The sequence below is a fragment of the Toxotes jaculatrix genome, chromosome 5 (genome assembly GCF_017976425.1).
Source record: "Toxotes jaculatrix isolate fToxJac2 chromosome 5, fToxJac2.pri, whole genome shotgun sequence".
NCBI lineage: Eukaryota > Metazoa > Chordata > Actinopteri > Toxotidae > Toxotes > Toxotes jaculatrix.
Window position 1 is genome coordinate 16,377,210 of NC_054398.1, and position 22,576 is coordinate 16,399,785.

General features: G+C 40.6%; 1 protein-coding gene across 2 annotated transcripts; it reads left to right on the forward strand.

Moving 5' to 3' along the window:
• Positions 1 to 401: 401 nt before the first annotated feature.
• Positions 402 to 15,946, forward strand: dapk2b (death-associated protein kinase 2b). Of its 2 annotated transcripts, XM_041037914.1 has the most exons (12): positions 402 to 535; positions 1,163 to 1,320; positions 7,638 to 7,859; positions 8,653 to 8,791; positions 9,514 to 9,643; positions 9,747 to 9,795; positions 9,888 to 9,914; positions 10,020 to 10,172; positions 10,645 to 10,690; positions 14,084 to 14,173; positions 14,300 to 14,380; positions 14,920 to 15,946. In XM_041037914.1, the coding sequence occupies exons 2-12, from the start codon at positions 1,244 to 1,246 to the stop codon at positions 14,995 to 14,997; spliced, it is 1,092 nt and encodes a 363-aa protein (XP_040893848.1). In that variant the 5' UTR covers positions 402 to 535; positions 1,163 to 1,243; the 3' UTR covers positions 14,998 to 15,946. The 2 variants fall into 2 exon arrangements, with proteins under 2 accessions (XP_040893848.1, XP_040893850.1); XM_041037916.1 differs by lacking the exons at positions 14,084 to 14,173; positions 14,300 to 14,380; positions 14,920 to 15,946 and adding an exon at positions 11,411 to 14,066.
• Positions 15,947 to 22,576: the final 6,630 nt, after the last annotated feature.

Here is a 22,576-nt window from a genome sequence, read left to right on the forward strand (position 1 = left end):
TTTGTTTCTTTTTTCTCTCTCTTTCTTTTGATTTTCCCAGCAGTATATTGCACAGGATGACTTCAGAATATTATCGGGCACTTCCCTGTTTTTCTTTCTACAGTATCTTGTTCATTGTTAATCGGTATTAAGTGCAAAGCTTTTATGTTACAGAAATGTATGTATGTTTTTGTAATGGCTGTCAAAAGACATATTCAATAAACAATGGCTGACTTATTCAATAAACAATGTCTCATCTGTAGGTGTTCATGAGAAACAAACAAAAAAAACTTCTTGCTTTACTAATCCTCCAGGCATAACAGTCATATTTGTTGATAGCCTGCCTCTCTTTTGCTTCAGTTCCATAATAGAGCCATTAGGGGGAGGGACTTGTGCTCACTCAAAAGCCTGATGGTGCTGCCGTAAGTGACAGAAAACAACAGAGACGATAAAGGGGCAGTTTCATGACTGAACTGCAGCCATGGTGAGAGTAGACCAGCTGTAGGAGACGTGGGAACCAATGTGAGTTTCTCATCACCTCTGCATCTGACGGAAGGTAAGACATAAGACGTAGCTGCTGTGAATTTGTAGAGCTGCTTAATGTGAGACACAAAACTTAACCAGATGGGAAGTTTGTGGTATGTCAGTCTTTCTTTCTTTTTTTTTTTTGTCCTCACAGTTGCATGAACATATGTTTCCTTTCCTGCACTGTGCAGTTAATTACCATTTCATTTTTACCTTCTCATTGAGAGTAAGGAATAATGGTTATTTTCTCATATTTACAAAGAACATGCTGTTGCCAATGTCAGCCTTTTTGCCAGACAAAAGGTTTCACAATAGATAACCTGCCCTAATTACTCAGAATGCTCTTTTCTTTTTATTTGTAATCCTGTTAGAATAACAAGAACTAAACACTGTGATACTGCCCAGCTTGGCACAGTTTTGTGAGTGGTACTTACTAAATTTTTAAGCCAATAATCAGTGTTTAGTCTAGTAAAAGACAGACTACTAAGTGTACTTTTCATTTTCTTTGCTGGTCAAGTCATAGTGTTTGGGCTTTGTAAACAGGAAGGTAAAAGTAGGTACATCTCTGAGATGGAATGCTCTATTGCAAGCTGAAACATGAAGTGCATTTTCATTGTTCTACTCAGAAATCAGTAGGAACACCTCTTTCTATCCACAGGATTGGGCTTGTGGAGAAAAGGAAGAAAACTGCTGGATAGACAGACTCAAGCGGTGCACATCAAGAAGATAAACTACATCAATGAAGACACCTGGCATGGCGGTATTCAAGCAACAGAATGTGGATGATTTCTATGAAATTGGAGAGGAACTAGGAAGGTGAGCATTTCTTGAAGCTGACGCAGTGCAGTGCAAGATGTTTATCTCCAGATCCTAGAAAATGATCCCCCTTGCTTTGTGTGAGTCAGAGTGCAATCTGGCTTTCCCTGTCATGCCTCTTGAAGCAATGGTCCACATGTGTGTACATAGGTATGCAAACAGCTGGCCTGTTTAAGCTTGAAATTGGGAGTGTCACTTTGTTAAAGTAGGTTGAAGTTTACAGCACAAGATAAAGTTTCAGAAGTGAACGCACTCCAGCTCTGTTTGACCACAGTCTGTTCGATCCAGGAAAGAGAATAAAATTTGACTTTGTACAATTTGATGATCCTGGGTGGTGGATCAATGTGTTGAAGGTAAATTTTGAGGAGTGTTAATCAAGCCTGTGCAGAGCAGACATTAAGGACAGTATGTCCTGTGGGGAAATAAATTAAAGGAAGTTGGCAGAGTGCAGTTTGATTGAGGAAGCTACAAATTCATTTTGCACGGAAGAACAACCTGGGCATGTGCACGACTTGTTAACAGATAGAGAGGGTGTGAAGGGAAAGCATCTGACCTTTTGCCTTTCACTACTAGTCAAAATATACACTTTGCTAGCCATTTACTGTACAGCTGCTTTGACACACCCTGACAGGACAAACCAAGACCTGCTGTTGAAATATGTGCTCCAGCTGCATTTGAGTGCCTTTAGAAGAAGGGTCTTGTGTCAGCAACTTCTATTTTACATTCAGGTTCCTCACACATTTTCCTTGTCAAATACTCAAACGCATCTGTAAATGAAAAGATTGAATACTGTTATGATAGACCAGCAATTCACTAGAAGGATAATGAGTATGAGACACTCATTATTAAGAGTTTATAACTTGCAAATAACAATTTCTTACTGGTTAATAAAGTATTTAATAACACTTAATAGATCAGTTATAAGTCCTTAATAGGAAAAACTTTTGAATCAAGTGAACAATTTGACCTCCTACTTTCTGGGGAAAGACCTGCCACAATATTTGGACCAAAATACACCTATTAAAAATTTATTGATTATGTACAAACTCAGTGGATCACTGTAAGAACCCTTCATTAATGACCAACTGTGATTTATAATTGGAGATCATTTTCCAGGATTGTAGGTGCCTTCCTGATCAATTAAGGACAAAAGTGTCACACAACTCATCAATTTAGTGAATGGTTTGTTAAAAATACTAACCATTTATAAGAGGTTTAAGTACTTTTTAAAGACTTTATAAAGGGTTTACGGGCTCTTTGTCAAGCCGTTTGCCTCATTGGAAAGTAATACCAGTGGATGAACAGCTGATGGGGAAATGTATTGTTTAAATACTGCCAATATCACTGTGTTGTGGTTGAGCTGAATACGTGTTGCTTGAGAGAACTCAGCTGTGACCTGAGGTTTGTGCATGTTCAGCTCTACTATCATGAGAAACAGAAATGTAAAGCTACTGTGGTTAAAAGCCGCAGATGTTTGTGAGAGAAAACCAGAAGACTTTTTCAGTCACAGAGCAAATGAGAATTTTATCACCAATTCAGCAGCTGGATTTTTGTTTTTTTTACTTGTAGTTCTTCTTCTTGTGACCGTGTTCAAATGAGTTTTGGAGGATGCAGGCCACCCCACCCACAGTTTGTGACAGCCTCATGGGTTCAGACCTCTCCACTGTACACCACAGTGGAACTGTTACTCAATCGTCCTCTCAAGAGGGTGGGGAAACTTGATGAAGGGGGGCAAAAACTGATCAGTGTGGAGTATTTAAGAGGTTCTGAGCTCTATGGAACTGTTGAGCCATTTGCCTCAGGAAAGTTAATTCATCATACCATCCCCTTGTTGACAGATGTTAATGTCACAGGAGCCCACACGGTTGTACTCAGTGTTTCTTTCCACTACTGATGGAGAGTTTTGAGTAAACCTATCTGTAAAACAACCCTTTGCTTGAGCTGTGAGGCATTTACTGACAACTGTAGCTGTCTTTCCATCTGAGTGATGACACTGATGATGACATACAGTAGGAAGTGTCTCAGTGTGAGCCCACAGCTGCCACCGGCCCTCCCATGAGACTAGTGAGACCCTGTTGAGCTGTTATGCAAGTAACCATAAAGGCAAGGCTGAGAAAAAAGGGCCTGCGTGCAGATGGTGGACTATGTGAACTCTACCTGTCAGCAACAGTTTTGCTCTTGTCTATGTTTGGTCATGACTAAGACCACGTTTGGTCTGACAACTTTTATAACTTTACTACTGCCTTTACTAGATGCTGCTACTGGTGGTCATGTAACACTTACTAAACGAAGAAACATCACCTTTGTTAGTCATCTTCAAGCGACGACAAAATTTCACAGGATGCACTGCCGGATAGGAAGCGCCATTGTCTTCGCATGTCTGAACAAAAATAAAAGGCTTGTAAACTTCCTCCAAATTTTGAAATCTGGAAGTACTGCTCTTACATCATAGTGGATATGACAATTCAGCTTTGATGACACCTTCACAAATTTCACATTGCTTAGTGCACACAGTCATGGCTCTGTGGCGCTTTTAGTCGTGCTGGCAGGATGACTCTGTGGATGACAGAGTCATCCTGCCATGACATGAAATGTTGTACAGATATTTATGGTCCCCAGATGGTGAATCCTACTGACTTTGGTGATCCCTTGACTTTTCCTCCATGGCCCCACCATGAAGTTAACATTTTTGTTTCTTAAAAAAATATTTCAATAACTACCAAACTATAGATTGATTGTCATGATATTTGGTACACAGCATCCTAACATGATAAACTAGGATGATGACATTGCAATGCCTGCTAATTATTATGTTAACTTATTCATTGTGAGTGTGTTAGCATGCAAGCCTCTGGTCATTAAATGACTCAAATTTCAAATGCAGGAACCCTGAAAAGGTCACCTCACTACACCTGATATGCAAAATGTTTCCCAGTTTGTCTCTGGTTGATGTGATTTCAAGCAGAAGGGTATTAAAGGACCAGTGTGTTGATTTTGCAGATGTTTGTTTTCTTTGGTGAGAACACAGGGAGCGCAGTAATGCACATTTAAGGTAGCAGCGTATGCACACTAGATGTGTTGACGTGAAAAGAGCATGAAAGTTGAGAGGCAGACAGGTGCTCCTGATGAACGCTGTAAAGTGCTAGAATTTCTCCAAAGGGATTTACTGTACAAGGTTTATCTATAGCACAGACACTGGGCGTGCATATACAAGGAACAGGTCAAGAATGCATGTAGTCAGCTCTGAGGAACACACATTCCTGTGGTTGAGTGGATGAAAAATGTGTTTATTCAGTGCAGCCTGACTGAGGGAACTCCACGTTGACCTCTTGGACATTCTCAGAGTTCCCGTTTGACAGAGGTCACCCCGGTACTGTCAGCAAACACCCAAACAACCTTGCTACTCCACACATGCTTTGTTGACACTGGACCACTTAAAAACCAGTGGGAATCTACACTTTGAGGGCAGAAATGCTGTGATGTTTCATAGTTATAGCAGATATAGTAGCTGATAAAGGGGTGTATTTGGCTTCTCAAGTACTTGTTAAACTAGATAACACAACAGAAATTATGTTTTCTAATGATGAGTCATATTTCAGAGCTTTGTCCTGCTTCTCTAGCCTTCCTTCACATTTGATTCACAGATGGTAGAGGTGGTTAGGGACAGGGCTTGGTCAATTATGAATCTGGCTTTGATTGTTATGCCGCCCCAGAGGTTGTTCAGTTGAGAAATGTGTTTAAATATTGGGCCGGCGCCACTTGTCCGAGCATTCCTCCAACCTTGGCTGTGGATAATAACCTTCAGCTGTTGGAAGTGGAAACTCTGTGGAGAGATGGTACTTTCAGCCCCACTGGCCGGCTTAAAGCTAAGACAGCCGGCACGCCTGGCCCGTTGTGGAATACCACTCCCAGCATCACTGTTCTCTCCACTGTTACTCTACACTTCGAAACAACACTAAAGTAAAGCCCCGAGCCCCTGCACTGACATTTGTGTTGTGCACTTTCTCACATTTGGGCTGCAACTGTCAACACAAGGGGTTATTCTGTTCAGTCTTTCTTAACAGGCAAATCAAGGACACTGTTGCTGCTCCTGCCATGTGACTGGAAGACTTTACCCTCCTCTTCAGTTCACACATTATCGTGCTCATCTTTAACAGGGTCAGCCTCTTAGGGATGTCTCAGATATCCCGTGAAAAGAACAGACAGAGGGAGCATTTGAGATTACACACTGTTACTGTTCTTCATCACCCCACCCACCCTGTTTTTATTTCTCCTTTGTGGCATGTGTGACTGTTTGTTACCATGCACATGCCTCCCCCACTCTCTCTTTCAGTCTCTGCTGCATTCTCTGTTGGGACATGTTCGCACAAAATCCGATCCTCACCGTGTTTTGCTGCCTTGATACAAATGAAATGATCTTAATGACTACCTGTGGCTCCTGCCGTTGGCTAGATACTTCACTAGAACCAGGGAGTCATAAATTGTTTAAGTGTTCAAAAACATTCCTTTTTATTAGACACACCAAGTGAAGTAACACCTCAAACACCTGACGCAATCCGGTACAAGAACCCTTCACCTAACACCGCTGTGCTTTTGTGAAGCTTTTCTCTCTCTTTTTTTTCCACAGAGACGTCTATTTAAAATTTTGAGACCAGTTTGCAGTGGTTCTGTACTCAGTTATATAGTCTTAGAAGTTGTTCCACCTGTTTATAAGTACACCTCGGTAACTGTTTTGTTGTTTTTGACCAATGCTAATTCAATAGTAGGCTTAATGTCTTAATGTAGAACTGCTCCCAGATGTGAATGTAGAACTGAGTAATCACAGGACAGGGTGTGCCTCACCAGTCCCACACTGATGTGGTTAAGCGAAGGTTAAAAACTCACTAGGGCTGCTTTAAACCACAAAGACAAGTTGATTGTATTTAATCCATTTATTTGTTTTATGATGAGCTATCTCTCTGTAAGCACTGTTTGAAAGTACAAGTAGAAACTGCTGTGTGAGATGAGTGTGGCAGGAGCAGAGTGGGTATCCATATGTTTTAAGACTCTTGTCTTTTATCCAGCAGCTCCTCTTAGCGCTCCTCCTGTCCACTCATCTTTTCTTTCCAGTCCTCCGGCTCAGCGGGCCCTTTCTTTCTCCCCAGCAGCAGCAGAGAGGTGGCAGGTGGAGAATGGGCCTGAAAGCAGAGCTATTCTTAGCCCACTAGACACCATGATGATAGTGGTTACAGACTGGACAGCCTCTCACAGCCACCCTGGAATCTCTGTGTGGACAGTTATGTCCAAAATATACGAAATGCCTGCCAGTTATTATCTCTTTCCTCCCTCTGTGTGTGTTCTTTCACAATGTCTAAAAATACAAGGTGTCTCTGCTGTATTGCAGATTTGTAAAGGTATAAATCCACGGTTCCACTAGCTTTAATGTATTTCATCCAACAATGCTCTTTATACAACTGACTGAATATTCAAAGACAGCGCTCGTCCTCCGCACACAGAAAGTATTTGCCATCTCTGCCACCACACTCACCCTCTTGTCTTTCTGTGGCTTATTATTGACAGATCAGTGACTCTAAGAGGCTTGTTTTCACAGTCTAAATGTATAGAGGGGGCAGGTCCACCCACAGCAGCAGGAAGCATGTAAGCAGCAGGAGTGGCAACAGGCTTAGTCAGAGCTGAGCTTACAAGTGCTGGTCTGATAATGAAGTCATCGAGAGTCACCACATATGTTTAACTGGGAGACAGAGCTGGAAAATGTTTTCACATTTTTCATTCAGTCTGTCAGTGGGTCAATTATGACTGAAATGACTATGTAGTTTTGTTAGGGGAGAGTGACAATAAAGGAAAATGTTACACTAAGTTTACCGGTGGAGTTACAGTCAGACCGTAACATGCAAAACAAGAGAACAGCGAGAAGTGAAACAATTTTCCACTGAGAGATGGTCTCCAAGCCACACCTCTGTTGTGAAATATTCAGAGTTTTTGGGATTTTTTCAGTGGACTGATCAGTTGAGGATGGCTAGAAAATTGGCAGGAAGGTTGCTGTAGTGGGAGGACAGCAGCTCTGTCCACACTGCCGGCCTGTCCGATTGTTCTTTGTCTGGCTGGGAAACAGGAAGTGGTGAACTATACCACAATATGTCAGCTAGCTTTGACACACAGCTTCCTCCCTGACATCTGTCTTTACCTGCAGCTATAATTTATTTACAAACTGTTTTCTAACTTAAGGAGATGACAAAGTTTAACACAAAGTAGTAGATTTTAGTCATTTGCCACATAAAAAAACAATCTGTGTCTTTTTGTTTCTTTTGTGTCTGCAGTGGGCAGTTTGCAATAGTCAAGCGCTGCACAGAGAAGAGCACAGGCACTGAATACGCTGCCAAGTTCATCAAAAAGCGCCAGAGTCGGGCCAGCAGACGAGGTGTGAGAAGAGAGGAGATTGAGAGGGAAGTGAGCATCCTGCAGGAGATCCAGCACCCAAACATCGTATCACTGCACGATGTGTACGAGAACCGCACGGACGTGGTGCTCATCCTCGAACTGTGAGTCACTGCCTGATTCAACAATACTTCACAATATCCGCACACTTAAGAGAACAGATGCTTGCCAAGTTACAGCTGTATTACACCTTTTTGCATTTCTTCTGCAGTAAAATGATTAGAGCCTATTTAGCCTAATGCCAGTACAGTGTTTTTAATGTTTGTGGTCAGTGCTGTCCAAGTTATGTCCTTGTCCTCATCTGTGAGTTTATTGTATACAGATCTTTTGTTGAATCCGTGTTTGCTGAAAACCATTTGCGAGGATTGTGTGTGCCAGAAAGAGCCGAATGCCTCTCATAGAGTTAATAATACTTGAAAAGAGGCCTCAGAGGGCCCCGTTTGGGTCCAGCGAGTGCCTGGGAACATTGAGGGCCCCAATTAGGACTAATTGAAAGCTCAGTCGAGTCAAAGCAGGGCTGGACTGACTGACAGACTTGTTAGTTAGCTGCACGATCACACACTGTGCGTCATTCAGTTTGTCTATTATGTTTTCTTTGAATGAATGTAAAAGAACATCATGCTTATGGGCTGCCGGCTGGTCAAAGGATGCTTTATGCCATTTGCGGCTCTTTGAGGTTAATGGAGAACTACAGTGATTCATAAGTAGGACAAACTGACACAAGACAGACCCAAATTGTTACCACAAGCAAACATGTGTAAGGCATCCAGGACCAGCCCATCCAACACACTTTAGATAAAAATTCAAGAGACCCCTTGCTCCAGATTATCTGAGCCCACCGGATGAGTCACTGAGTGTGTGTGTCTGTGTGTGTGTGTGTGTGTGTCTGTGTTGCAGGGTCTCTGGAGGTGAACTGTTTGATTTCTTGGCTCAGAAGGAGTCTCTCAGTGAAGAGGAGGCCACTCAGTTTATCAAACAAGTCCTAGATGGAGTCCAGTACCTCCACTCCAAGAGGATCGCGCATTTTGATCTAAAGGTACAACATGATCCATCTGTGCATCACATGTAAAACTATATTTGTCTCGTGCCGAAGATGAAATTCATTAGCTCTACAGCAACTGTGCTATTAAGTACATGCAAGGACAAGGACCATGTGAAATATATATAGCAGGTGTCTAATGTACGTGCCAGTTGAGTCTTGCTTTTCTGAATCACACATCCTTCCTGTTTTCAGTGGCTGAGATCCAGACTCTCAGATACAGACACCACAAGGTTATCTTTTCCCTTTCAGAGAGCAGCGTTACCCAAGCTGCTCTCTGAAAGTCACTGCCCTGTTTTTCTGTAGCTACTCGTTCACTCTTGATACGTTTCACAGCAACATAGCACAAGTCTGAACTTCTGTAAACTGGCAAAAATTAAAAGCTTAATCACTTTAATGGAAAAGTAAGGACATTTCTGGGAAATTTCCTTATTTGCTTTCTTTCTGTGAGTTAGATGATACCACGAGTGGTGTCAATCTTATCATCTAATTCTGCAACAAACCGGAAAAAAAACCCCAAATTTTCCAAGTTGTCAAGCTTTTCTTTTTTCAGTTTGACTATAACGGTTGTAATGTTTTTCTTTAATGCTTACGCATAAGGCGGCTTTAATCAGGTAACTTGGGTTACTTTGGGTGCTCTTCATGTATTTCCCAATCTTGGTATTAGAGGAAATCTGTTGACAGATGTTCCCCTCTGTTTTGTTGTTTTTGCACTACAGCCTGAAAATATAATGCTGCTGGACAGGAACGTTCCTCTGCCCCGCATCAAACTCATAGACTTTGGACTGGCACACAAAATAGAAGCCGGGGCAGATTTCAAAAATATTTTTGGCACACCTGAATTTGTTGGTAAGTGTTTAATATGAAATACATTTGTGCTGTAGGACATTTTAAGAGGAGGCTTGGTGTTTGGCCTGTTTGTGATGCAGGAGTGTGTGTTGTCTATTTTCAGCTCCAGAGATAGTCAACTATGAGCCGCTGGGATTGGAGGCAGACATGTGGTAAGATCCTTTAATTACCTCTGACTCTACTGCCTTCCATACAACCGGCTGCAGTGCATAACTTTGGATTAACCTTGTGCTGTTTTTCACAGGAGCATTGGAGTCATCACATATATACTGTAAGTTGGGATGATTCGTGATTATGAATGGGAATCTTATCGTACCTAATGTGATTATCAAGGAAGGTCTTAGTCAGTGTGTGAATGTTTGTGCTGTTTTTTCAGCTTGAGCGGTGCGTCACCTTTCCTCGGTGACACGAAGCAGGAAACCCTGGGAAATATCTCTGCGATGAACTACGAGTTCGACGAGGAGCTCTTCAGCAACACGAGCGAGTTGGCCAAGAGCTTCATCCGACAACTCCTGGAGAAGGACACGAGGTAAAAGAGCGGGTTGCTGACAAAGAGCTAAAGACAAAGGTCTGCTCTGACAACTCCAGCACAAAGCCCTTCATTAGAGGTTTCACTGCCATTAATCCTAAGGGCATAAAATGTGCAGACCTGATCCAAATGAGAATGAAAGGCCAGCCTGTTCACAGAAATCTAGAGCAAGGATTTGGGCACATTTGTTATTGGTACACTAAATAAGATAAGCTAAATAAACACAATTGACACAGTAAACTAGCTACCTCAGGCCACACATTATGTAATTATTTGTCTGTCTTTGTTTGTACCATGTCATCTTGTTCTTGTTGCTTTATGTGTTTTCACTGAATTCTGAAAATTATACGGATCTGAACCCCTGAGAGATTGACATCCTAACATGTGACCAACTTGCTCTGTGTCTGTTGAAGTTGTTCGGGTGTATTTACTCAGCTGCGTTTTCTTCTTCTTCTTTCTCTCCTCATTTCAGGAAACGAATGACCATACAAGACACCCTCAACCATCCTTGGATTAAGGTATGCACATGTTTTATGCTGTATTATAGCATGTTTTTGGTTTTCTTAATAACCATGGTCAGCACTCCACCCAGAAACAACATGTAACAGCTGATGTCAAACAGGGGTAACAGGTTTGTTTGTACAAAAAAAAAAAAAAAAAAAAAAAAAAAAGCCTACAGGCTCAAAGGAGTTCCCAGACACTAACTTAAGTCTATATGTTCTGGTCTGCTGAAAATATAGTTTATCACAGTTACTTTCACTGCAACCTCCATCAAGTCTCCTGCTCCTGGGAATACTTTCTCCCCCTTCATATATCAGTCCACTTAGCCCCACACATCATGTACAGTGGTCTTTTGAAGTCTGAAATAGTCCTTTTGTCTAGATATTCAAGTGATCAAGGTGAAGCAACATCTCACTAATTGTGTTTTTAATGGCATGGACATTTAACAACCTGTAATGTCAAAGAAATCTACTCCAGTACTGGCTTCTGAGATGCATGGGAATAGTGGTTTGCTGTGGAGTCTTCGTCCTGTTTGGATACATAAGCATGAAACCAGGAAACTTAACAGGAATGTCTGTTGTTTTTTGGCACTCTTACCCGCCATGGCTTTCGCGGTAGGGTCACACACTAATCCTACAGTACCACCTCTGCTGGGATATTCACCCCTACGTGTGTTTCAAAGACAATGAGACAGCCTCTCACTCAGTGTCCCCCCCCCTCCACCCTTCTGTCTGAAGTCCTGTGGTCACATAGAGGAAGACAGCGCCACCCCTGAGGCTGAGAAGAAAGTGGAGCAGCTGAAGACCAAGCGTCTGAAGGAGTACACTATTCAGTTGCATTCCAGCATGCCCCAGAACAACACATACGCCAACTTTGAGCGTTTTGCCCATGTGGTGGAAGACATTAGCCTGATGGAGACAGGGTTGTCAGAGGTGGCAGGAGCCCACCACAGTCTCCAAAGTGACATAGAAGCACTACTCTCCATCTACAACGACAAGGAGACCTGGTACAAGGAGGAGAGCGAGACTGCAAGGAAGCAGCTTTCCCAGGTCCACTACGAGTTTCGTAAAATCGAGGCCACCAGGAGGCTCCTGCAGGAGGACATGAAGGCTGTGGATGCTAGTATGGAGAGCATCAGCGGGAAGTACAGCCAGAGGCAAAACCAACTGGACACTTTGAGGCGGGAGCTGAACTCTGAAATGCAGTGGCTGCAGGAAGTGATGAGCTCTCTGCATCCAGAAGGAGCCAACAGCAGCAGTCTGAACATGGACGTGAAGCAGGCACTGAAGGAGCTGCTGCATCAGTCCTGTGGAGGGGAACTGTGCCCCGAGGCCAAACAGCCATTCACAGAGTCTGGCTAACACGCACAGACGAAGACACACTTTTATGAAAGTTGAAGATCTTAACATGTTTGAAAACAAAACTGTTTGAATTCAGCGCATTGATTTTTTTTCCCAGCAGCACAAACTTTTGAATGTATTGCTATTGAATGTATTGCTCTGTAGTTCTTACATTTACTTTATTTCTAGATTTTTTTTTCTTGTGTAAACAAGAAAAAAATGTTCTTGTGTTCTGTAAACAATACTTTTAAGTTAAAGGGATGGTATGTCAAAATCTGGGGAAATATGCTTATTTGCTTTGTTGCCAAGAATTAGATGAGAGGAGTGATGTCCTGTAAATATGAAGCTACAGGAAGAGGGGAGGTTAGCAGCTAGTCTGAAGCTGTACGGCTGTAAAATATATATATATATATATATATATCTGCCTATCAGCAACTCTAAAGCTCACTAATTCACACATTACATAATTGTTCGTCTAAGTATTGTGACTTCCAAAATTCAGCCTTAAGTCGGATGAGAAGTAGAAAACGGGCCCTGTCTATTTGTTTGACGCGCTATGATCCAAAACACGCTGAGTTCGGGTTGATCTTCATAGGTTTTCTTTATATAGAGAAAACATATGGTACAACAGCGGCTTTCATATTACACGTGCAAGTTAGATGGAGCCGTGTAAACAGTATTAAGCATGTGCAAACGATCTGAATGAAACGAGCATGTGAGCCTGCCTGCACGCGGTCAACAAAAACAATGGCTACCCATCTCCCCTTTCTCCTCCCACCTGAGCGCAGGTGAGTGAGTGCCACCCCTTTGTGACCTCCGCCTGTCATCGACTATGCCCATGTGACCCACACTTTGTTCATCACCGTGGCAACCACAAAAAAACCAATCGACAACCAACTATCACCCAAAAGGATAACATGGCTCCTACACTAAGCGTTGCACAAACTGAAGCATAAATCAGCAAGTTGTGGTTTAACGGGAAAAGTCCGCCCAGGACTTTCTTGCCGTGACTGATGATAACGCTAAAATGTCAACTTGTCATCTTCACACTTACAGTTTTTATTTAGAGTAAACAACTGATACAAAACATGTAGCCTACCCGCTGTTACCATTTGGACAGAGTCAGGCTAGCTGTTAGCTCAGCAACCACCATTTGGTGGTGGTTAGCTTTGCTGCAGCTTCATATTTAACAGATATGAGAGGTATTGATCTTAACTCTCGGCAAGACAGCAAATGAGCGCATTTCACAAAATGTCGAACTATTCCTTTAAGTGGCATACTGTAATTGTGGCACAGTATTAGTAATTATTCTAAGCAGGTTTGGTGGCTTTTTTTATTTCGAGATAATGAAGAAGAATATTGTCATGAATGTTTTTATTGTGTCCTGGTCAGATAAAGACACAGGATCAAAGAACAATTATTTTCAATGGAATGTATCAGAAGTTCACATTTTATGATTGATTTATTTTTTTCATTACAGTCTATTTTTTTAGACTGTATATTGAAGTTTTGTTGTCCTCCTTTTTTTTTTTTTTTACCATGGCTATCCATTTGTATTGTAACTTTTGTAGTCATAAATGATTTTTTTCCATATTATTTTTATAGATTCAAACATGCACTTTTAATGAAGATTGAATTAATTTATTTGTTTTAAAAACCTTTTTAAAAACCTTTTTTTATTTCTTTCTTGGAGATATCCTTTGAGCTGACAGGGGTAAAAAAAAAAAAAAAAACACCCACATTTATGATAAGATTTTGTGTGTTTAACGGTGTGTCACCTTTTTATCAGTGTTTTTTTTCAGCATCTCAACAGATATGCTCACACTTTTTGGCCTCGCCTTGGATGTGCACACTGAGATTTTTAACTGTTGTCAGCACCACTGAAATAAATGCTCATTATTTATTATATATCCCATTTCCAAACTGTTGTGATTTATCTGCCATTATTTCCTGTTGTAATTGTGATTCTATTGAGAAAACCAGCATTCTGTTTATGAATTTTACTGAACATTTGAGATTAACATGAAAGGTGCGTTCTCTGCCATTTCGTCCCTCAATTTGTCTCTGCAGCCTCTGAATCCCAGACAGGCCATGGTGAAGAGGTTGTCAGTTGTAAACCTGGAGAACTTTAAGAGACAGTACGCCAGACGCAGGTGGAAGGTAAACTGCAGTATTTGGAGCACAGTTGGATTATTTCCTTACAGCAAATCAGGGTTCTGTAAAAAAATAAATATCACCCTGGATTTATTTTGTGACTCATTCTCTTTGATTTTATCTGTTCAACAGTTGTCGTTCAGAATTGTGGCTCTGTGCAACCACTTAACAAGGATCATGAAGAAGGGCAACAAGCTGCCTGAGCAGGATGGGGTAAGAACACACTGTTGTAAAGCTAACGGCCATGGCTCAGTCTGGACTTAAAACAGCAGTTTGACATTTTGGGGATTTAGCATATTTGCTTTCTTGCTGGGAGTAAATTGAGTCGATTGATACAACGTTCACATCTTTCCATCTGTTTCTTTATGCTAAGCTACATTAACTGGCTCTGGTTGTAGCCATACATTGTATGTTTATTGTACAGACCTGAAGATGATATAAATCTTATCAACTAACTCGGCAAGAAAATAAGTAATAACAAGTGATAATTGCAGCAGATGTTTATATGTATTTTTTTGCAGTCATAAAGCTGTAGCTACTACCTGAACTGTATTTCCCTGGACTCATCGCATTACATGTTCAAGCAGGTATTTTTGGGTACAACAAGTAGTTCTGGACCCTGCTTTTTAGAAAACAGTATGATAATCCTTAAATTTTGTGAGTCCTCTCTAGCTGTGGGCCCCTAGAATTACCATCATCTTTCAATAACAACAATAGTACAGCTGAACTTAAACACTCTTTTTTTTTTTCAGAGGGATTGTGAAAGTGACCAAGAAGAAGAAATCCTGAAAAGAAAACCCAGGACCAGAAAGAGAAGCAGCACTTCCTGAGAGCAGCAACCGGCATCAAGTGTGTTGGTCGACAATGTTCCGGTTGCAAAACAGTGACTTTGCACATTTTTGACGCACACTTTGCAGCTGACACTTTGAACCAGCTACAGTATCTGTTTGACTGACGGGTGAATATGCAGAATTTTTTTTTTTTTTTGGTCAAGGCAACTTTGTCTTTGTCACCCACAAAAACAGCAGATGTTTGATAGCGTTCTGCTATTTCTATGACTGTATTATTGTTAACAGGAACTGAGAAGCCAATGGTAGCGCATATAGAAGTATGCAGACAACTTCCTCTAATAACAGCAGTCTTAAAAGTGCCTCAGCTGTCGTTTGACGTCTGAGTATTGACACAGAGTCAAAGTCTTTTCTTTTTATTGTGCCTGCTGTGTGTGAGGATTGACAAGAGGTGTACTGTCCAAAGTATTGACAGAGGAAAGGGTTTAGTGCTGCAGGATGACAAGATGGTAGCAAGTCTTCATAACCAAATGTTTACATGTTGTTCCGCTTAACATACAGCAACGTCTGTATAAACATACTGTTTACTGTCAGCCTCTTCATTTGCCACATCAAGGATAATTACCTGAAACCTGCACACTATGCAGAGCTATCTGTGTATTGTACGGAGCATAGGACATTTCAATTACTGTAAAATACTATCCACTGGGATAGTAATTTTATTTTATGCTCATGTAAAGACAGGTTTTAAATATTTTAAATGCATATGTGACACAAATCTCACAGCTAAATTGTTGATGCAATTATTAGTTCTTCAATATATTTATGGTGTAAATATAAATAAATGTAAGCCAAATGTCTTAAGTTCAGTTTGACTTATATATTAGCTGATTAAAAGGCACATTCACTGTTTTCAATACACAAGCATATATTTCAGTTCACTTGTATGTTTTGTAAATCAAGCTTCTGTGTAATAAATTAATGTACATGACAGTTTTTTTGTCAGTTTTTATAAAAATCGGTGACATGGATATATACATTTTTCATACTACAGAATTCACTCTTTAACTGTGATCCCACTGTCAAGGTGCACTTAGCACATACCACAAAACAGGTATGAACGTGCTGTTTACATGGTTTTTTTACAAAGTGATGCACCTGGCTCCGAAATGTACATGAATATCAGAGGCCCTTGGCAATAAATACATTATTAATTCTCTGAACATCAACGATGTTAAGAGCTAATGGTAGTAGTGCACATCTACTAATTTTTCATTTGGCTACTGGTCATTTATTTAGTCTCACAACAGTAATGTTGTTTGGACCCAGCAGGCTGAGAGAGATTGGAGGGATAATTTGACCTGAACTAAATACATTTTTGGCAGCAACACAATGTAGGCCAGTTCCACACAGATGGCAAGAAAGGAGTCATAATCAGCAAGTGCGTCAGCCTGAAATCTGTAAGCCTGTTTGCACTTCAGTATCCCATTGCATAATTACTTAATATTCAGCAATAAGAACGCAAGACACTTCATACACTGTATTACATTCAAAGTATGAAATGGTTTAAAGAGGCACTCCAGAGATTTACCCTTGCACTTCTATAAAGTTGGGTGAAAAGAATGGACAAAATGAAACAACAGAGGTCGAGACATCCTGACTTTTAATCTCTAGTTTGGGTCAAGCTCCAAAACTACTGGATTCTGCATTTGATCCATCCTGTCTGTCTGAAAAATTTAAAACACCATGCCCTGAATTTGTAACACAGGCTTTCTGTAAAGATGAAGAGTCTCCAGGCTGAAGCAGGTAATGTTTTAGTTTCAGACTTTTTAGTTTGTTGGCACAAAAAAACAGAATGTAGGCTATCCAGTGCAAACATCAAAGAACTGACAAATTTTTTCAATAAATATTTGTCTGACAGTAAGGAGAAAATTTGAGAAGCGTTTTGATGTTGCATGTTTTGCTTAGTTCAGCCTCTGTTACTGAAGTTTAAAAAAAATATAGTGTTTGCCACTGGCAGGATTAAATGGACAATATCACATGGCTGAAACTCAAGTCCTTATTGGAGCACACACATACTGAACAGTGACTCTACAATTTCACAGTTGTATGTTTTGCATTAATGACAACCTGTGAGTTACTGGCATAAGATGAGATAAGAGAAAACATTTAGAACACGCTCTGGTCACTTGTCTCCATCAGCCTGATGGAGTCTATCCCCAGGCTGGTGACTGTAAATATTTCAGTCATGTCTCACTGTAATATGAGCTGAGTCCTTTGTAGCTTTGTCATCGGCAGAGAGTGAAATGACATGCCTTCCAGTCAGCCGATGTCTGAAGCATCTCATGTAACAGAGTCACAGCTGGTATGTTGGTATCAATTCTGTGGTCAACTAGCGACAGGGTTATGGGATCATGGGATGCCAGCAGACTTAGGGCGAGACAACCTGGTGGACGGACCGTTCACACAGACAAATAAGGTGAAATCCTCTGCTGCGAGTATGAAACACAAAACCGTGTCCTTCATCAGCAGAGATACAGATCTTTGTCTCAATGCTCGACTCAGTGATGTGTCAGGAGGCCGAACTGTAACGTTTGATGCATGAGGAAGAATTCTATAATGCTCCTTTGTAAGAATTTTAAAGTAAGTCAACTGCAGGTAAATCTGAAGTGTGAGGCACTGAGGTAACTTCTAAAATCATATAAACATTTGATATTCATCACTTAACATATCCAAAACTAAGATTTCTGCTTTTATGACGGCATTAAATCTCTGCTGCAAGGGTTTTCTAATACTTATATTGCCTCCTTGTTGAGATGTTGAGAACTTTTAGTTTGCTGATTAACTGTAAACTGAAAAAGAAAATGTATCATTGTACACTGCAGCAGTTGAGTTGGACTCTAGTGATTTTGTCTTTCACGGTAGTGCCACCTAGTGGGCAACATGAAGAACTGCCTTTGACTTGTAAATGATAAAACATTATTATGACCACCTGCCTAATATTGTGCTGGTTCCCCTGTTGCTGCCAAAACAGCAACAACATTATCCTGCTAAAAGAGGCCACAGCCATCAGGGAATACTGTTTCCGTGAAAGGGTGTACATGGACTTCAAATAGGCCACCTTCTACTATTGCCCCGTGGTCCAGTTCTGATGCTCACGTGCCCATTGTTGGTGCTTTTGGTGGTGCACAGGGCTCAGCATGGGCACCCTGACTGGTCTGCGGGTATGCAGCCCCATACACAACAAACTGTGATGCACTGTGTATTCTGACTGCTTCCTATCAGAAGCAGCATTAACTTCTTTAGCAACTGGAGCAACAGTAGCTCGTCTGTTGCATCGGACCACACGGGTTGGCCTTCGCTCAGTTTTTTTCTTTGCATCAGTGAACCGCATGACCCTGTCGCCTTTTCACTACTGTCCCTTTCTTGGACGTAAACTTTTGATAGATCTGACCACTGCAGACCGGGAACACCCCGCAATTTCACCCTTGTCAAACTCGCTCAAATGCTTTCACTTGCCCATTTTTCCTGCTTCTAACACATCGACTTTGAAGACAAAATGTTCGCCTGCTGCCTTATATATCCCACCCACTAACAGGTGCCATGATGAAGAGGTAATCAGTGTTATTCACTTCACCTGTCAGTGGTCATAATGTTATGCCTGATCGGTATATGTAAATAAATAATCATTTAAAACTGAAGACATTCATGAGTAAATGTGAAAAACAGTTTATGCCAAAGACATCGTCATGGTCATAAACAAATTGACAAAAAGAAATTAAATTTAAGGACGTTCTATGCAATGATAATGCAGTGAATAGAACAAAAATATACTAAATTGAACTAAAAGTAAGATATATGTTATATGTGATAGCTGTATTATATTTTTATGATAAATTTACAGATGTATATTTTATATCTAACATGTTCAAAGATTAGGAATACTTTTAAATATTGTGTGCAAATAAGCATTCGCATTCAAAGAGAAAAGCTATAGCTTATCAACACGCATACGAAAAAGAATCTATTTTTTAAATTAAAAATAATAATAATTAAAAAGCTGATGCACTTCACAAGGTGCATCTTGTTCAAACACATGACAAAATAAGTGTCAATTGTGTATGAATGATTCTTCCTTCAAAGCATAGATAAATACTAGCAGAGATTTTGCTCTTTTATTGCGAAGGGGTTTGTCATATATTGAAAATAATCAACCATATGTTACATGAATATTGTATGAACTTCATTTTAGTTTTGTGTGGTTCTTATATATAATGTATACCATACAGTATGCGTTATATATGTCTGATAGTACAGCTAGCTGTGTGCGCAGTGACAAATGTCCACAATACATTTCCTGACTCCAGTGATTCATAGTGTATCTTATTTTATGTGAGCATCTGATGCTGTACGCTTGGGGAACAGAGTCGTCAGAAGATCTGACAGAGGAGGCTGTGTAGCACTGGAGACAGACCTGAGGGCATTAATCATGAATGTCAGCCTCTCACTTTATCTGTGTGATCATTGGGCCATACTTGAACATGATGATCACTCTGGAAATGAGCTCCTGGAGGCTGCTTCCATTATTCATACCTACAAGAGCACAGTCTGCTCCCTATTCTTGGAAATGAGATTTAATGAAGGGTGGCCATATTTAGGCTCTGTGCTCTTGATATGTCACTGAGTGGTATGTCTGTGTTAGTAATCTCATTCCCCTCTATGCTTTATCCTTAGCAATCTGGATCCCATGTACCTGCATGATTAGACCCAAGGGAGGTGACAGGTGTTACTCATTAGGATACCGAGGATGACTGGTACACCTCTTTAAGGCAAAGCCTGTCATTTAAATGGCTGACCTTTTCATCAAAGCTGTGTTTTGTAGCAATACAAACAACTGTGGATCTGACAAAGCTTTGCATTATTGTTATTTATTCATATGGCTAGGGTGTGCTTCATGACTCATGTCATAGATATATGGATATAAGTATGTATGTGGATGTGAAAATTCCAAGATGCACTGGGCTAAAATGCTACTTGTTTGTTCTTTTAAAGTGTAGATTGCATCTTCTAGGAAGATGGAAAGCCCACGAGAATCAGTTCTGCTCCTCTGCTACAAGATTAAGTACAAGTAATTAGCTGGCAATATGTGACTGGTTGTGGTGTGAGGGCTTGATGATGCCACACTCACATAATTGGTCTCTGAGGCACCAACGCTGCACAGCTTGAAAAACTGAATACAAATTAACCCAAGAAAGATGAAGCTTGTGTAAGTTATTCGGTGGTGATGTTAAAACAGTGACAGCTGACCACACTGTGAGTAATACTGAGCAAGTGTTCTGAATTGAATGATTTCTTTTAAAGGTATCATATGTAAGAATGTGAAGCAATTTACATGTATTAATTCCTTTTTTAGTGCTAATATGGTAACGAGTGATTACGTAACTTGAGAAAATTTAGACCTTCGCTGACTTTCTCGGTTGCTTATATCAGCCTGTGGACTGATTTCTATTCAAAGGACTCAGGACAAATTTTCTGGAAAATCCAAAGGATGTGATGTTTATTCTCACTCCCAGGTGATTTACCTGAATGTCCCTCTGTGCCCACACACACCACAGCGTGTGACACCAACTAATGTTACTTAGCACAAAACAAAACATCTAATCTTTGTAACCTTTCACTTTCTAGATTCAATGTACATTATCTCCAGTCTAGTACTCATCCCGCTCCTAACGTGTTTATAATTCTTGTTAGTTTGGGATTATTGTTGTGTTAACCCACTGCCAGACCCATCTAAGTGTGAGCAACAGGATGCTAACTGCAGTTCACTGAGGGGCCACCAGTGGTATTAATTAACTGGGGTTTTCTGAATGTTACACATAGTGCCTTTAAAAGTCTGCATCAACATATTGTTGATATATCTATCACTCATTTATTCATCAATTCACTTCAATTAAATGTTTAATTCTCATATTTAGTATCCTCACCGTTTCTGCTGTGAACACGCTGTGAAAAATTTATCAGGCCTCCTCGACAGCTACTTATGTAAAATCTAGCTTCTACACTGTTCATACTTTTCACGTCATTCATGTCAGTTTCCTGTGCATTTAAAATTCATGTGGTTTTTGAAATGTCAAAAAAAACTGGTATCTGAAGATCTTTTCAAAATCAAGACCCACGCAGAATGGAAACAGTGCTCTTTGAACAATGCTCTTTTGCCTAAAAGGGCTGAAGATAACCTATAGGAGAAGGCCAAATCAATAGCACTGTACTGAACTGCAGAGGTCGTCTGTATCTTTGATCAATGTACTTGATGGTCATTTGGCTCTGGAGACCAGGATATTCCCACTGCAATATCAGGACGAAGCGGCAGTGAGCCTCCCTCATAAAGCATTGATTTGTCCGCATCAATATGCTGTACAATTATGCTATAAATAATAAATAGTAAACCTGCAAAAAAAAAAAAACATTTGTTTTGTAACATGTGCCATTAATTGCCATGTTTCTCTGGTGAAAGCTCAGACAATGATCTCACTGGTGTTACTGCAAACCGCACAGGTTTGATGGGCAAATCGAGACACTCCCCAGTGAAAAGCAGCTACAGATTGCAGTGGCTGTGTCATCATTTGTATGACCTGCTCTTCTAATAATTGAGCGGAGGATATTTTGGCTTCACAGTTCTCTCTTAATTAAAGGTGCTCAGTCCTCTGACAGATGAGACCATTATCTCTGTAGGGTGTGAATGAATCAGCTGTACAGTTCATAATAACATAATGAGTTCCTTGCGTTGCAGGGATCAGATCAAAATGTGCGACATTCTCAAGCGAAGTAGCAGAATGTTCTGAAACACGCTGTTCTTCCTCGCAACTCCTGCCGCTGACAACCAGCAAATTGCAGAGGAAGTTGATGATTTACTTTTTTGTGTTGATGGACACTGCAGCAAAAAAAAAAAAAATGTAATGGGTTTCATTTTACAAGGGAATCAATGGGGCCTTGATTTTGTGTCAAAAGACACAAGTGACCATTAAGCTTTGGACATTAATGCTTAACAACAGAGCAGGTAATCTCTGTCTGACTCTGAGATGCTAACAGGTTACAATCTGCTGATGGCAAATCAGTTTTGGTCACAGCATATAATTATGCTCGTGATGACTGTGTGGTCGTGACTGCCTTTTAAAATTGCATGATTAAAGACTACCGCCAAGATGAGCATCAAACTGATGCATTACAGGAGCATGTAGTTGGTAAATTGAGTCGTACAGCTAGAGGGATATTTTTTCAAAGGGTCTGCAGGGAAGATGGCGTAATTATCTCCCTTCGATTCACTTCGATACTGCTACTGTACTGAGGTAATTAGACTTTTTTTATAGCATGAAGTGAGACATAATGTTCCTTTGACTTAGATATTTTTACAGTACTCATTCTCTGATTGGGTAGTTAGCTGTTGGGAGGTGACTTCACATCTGCCTCTTTCTGTCTGGGAAGACTTGAAAGATGAATTACATAGATACAGTACATATAAATAACTGCAGCAGAGTGAAGCACCGCCACCTTGGCTCCTGTTCAACACCACACTGCCTTGTCATTTCACGCGCAGCTGGAGCTCAAATCAAGGCCAATTTAC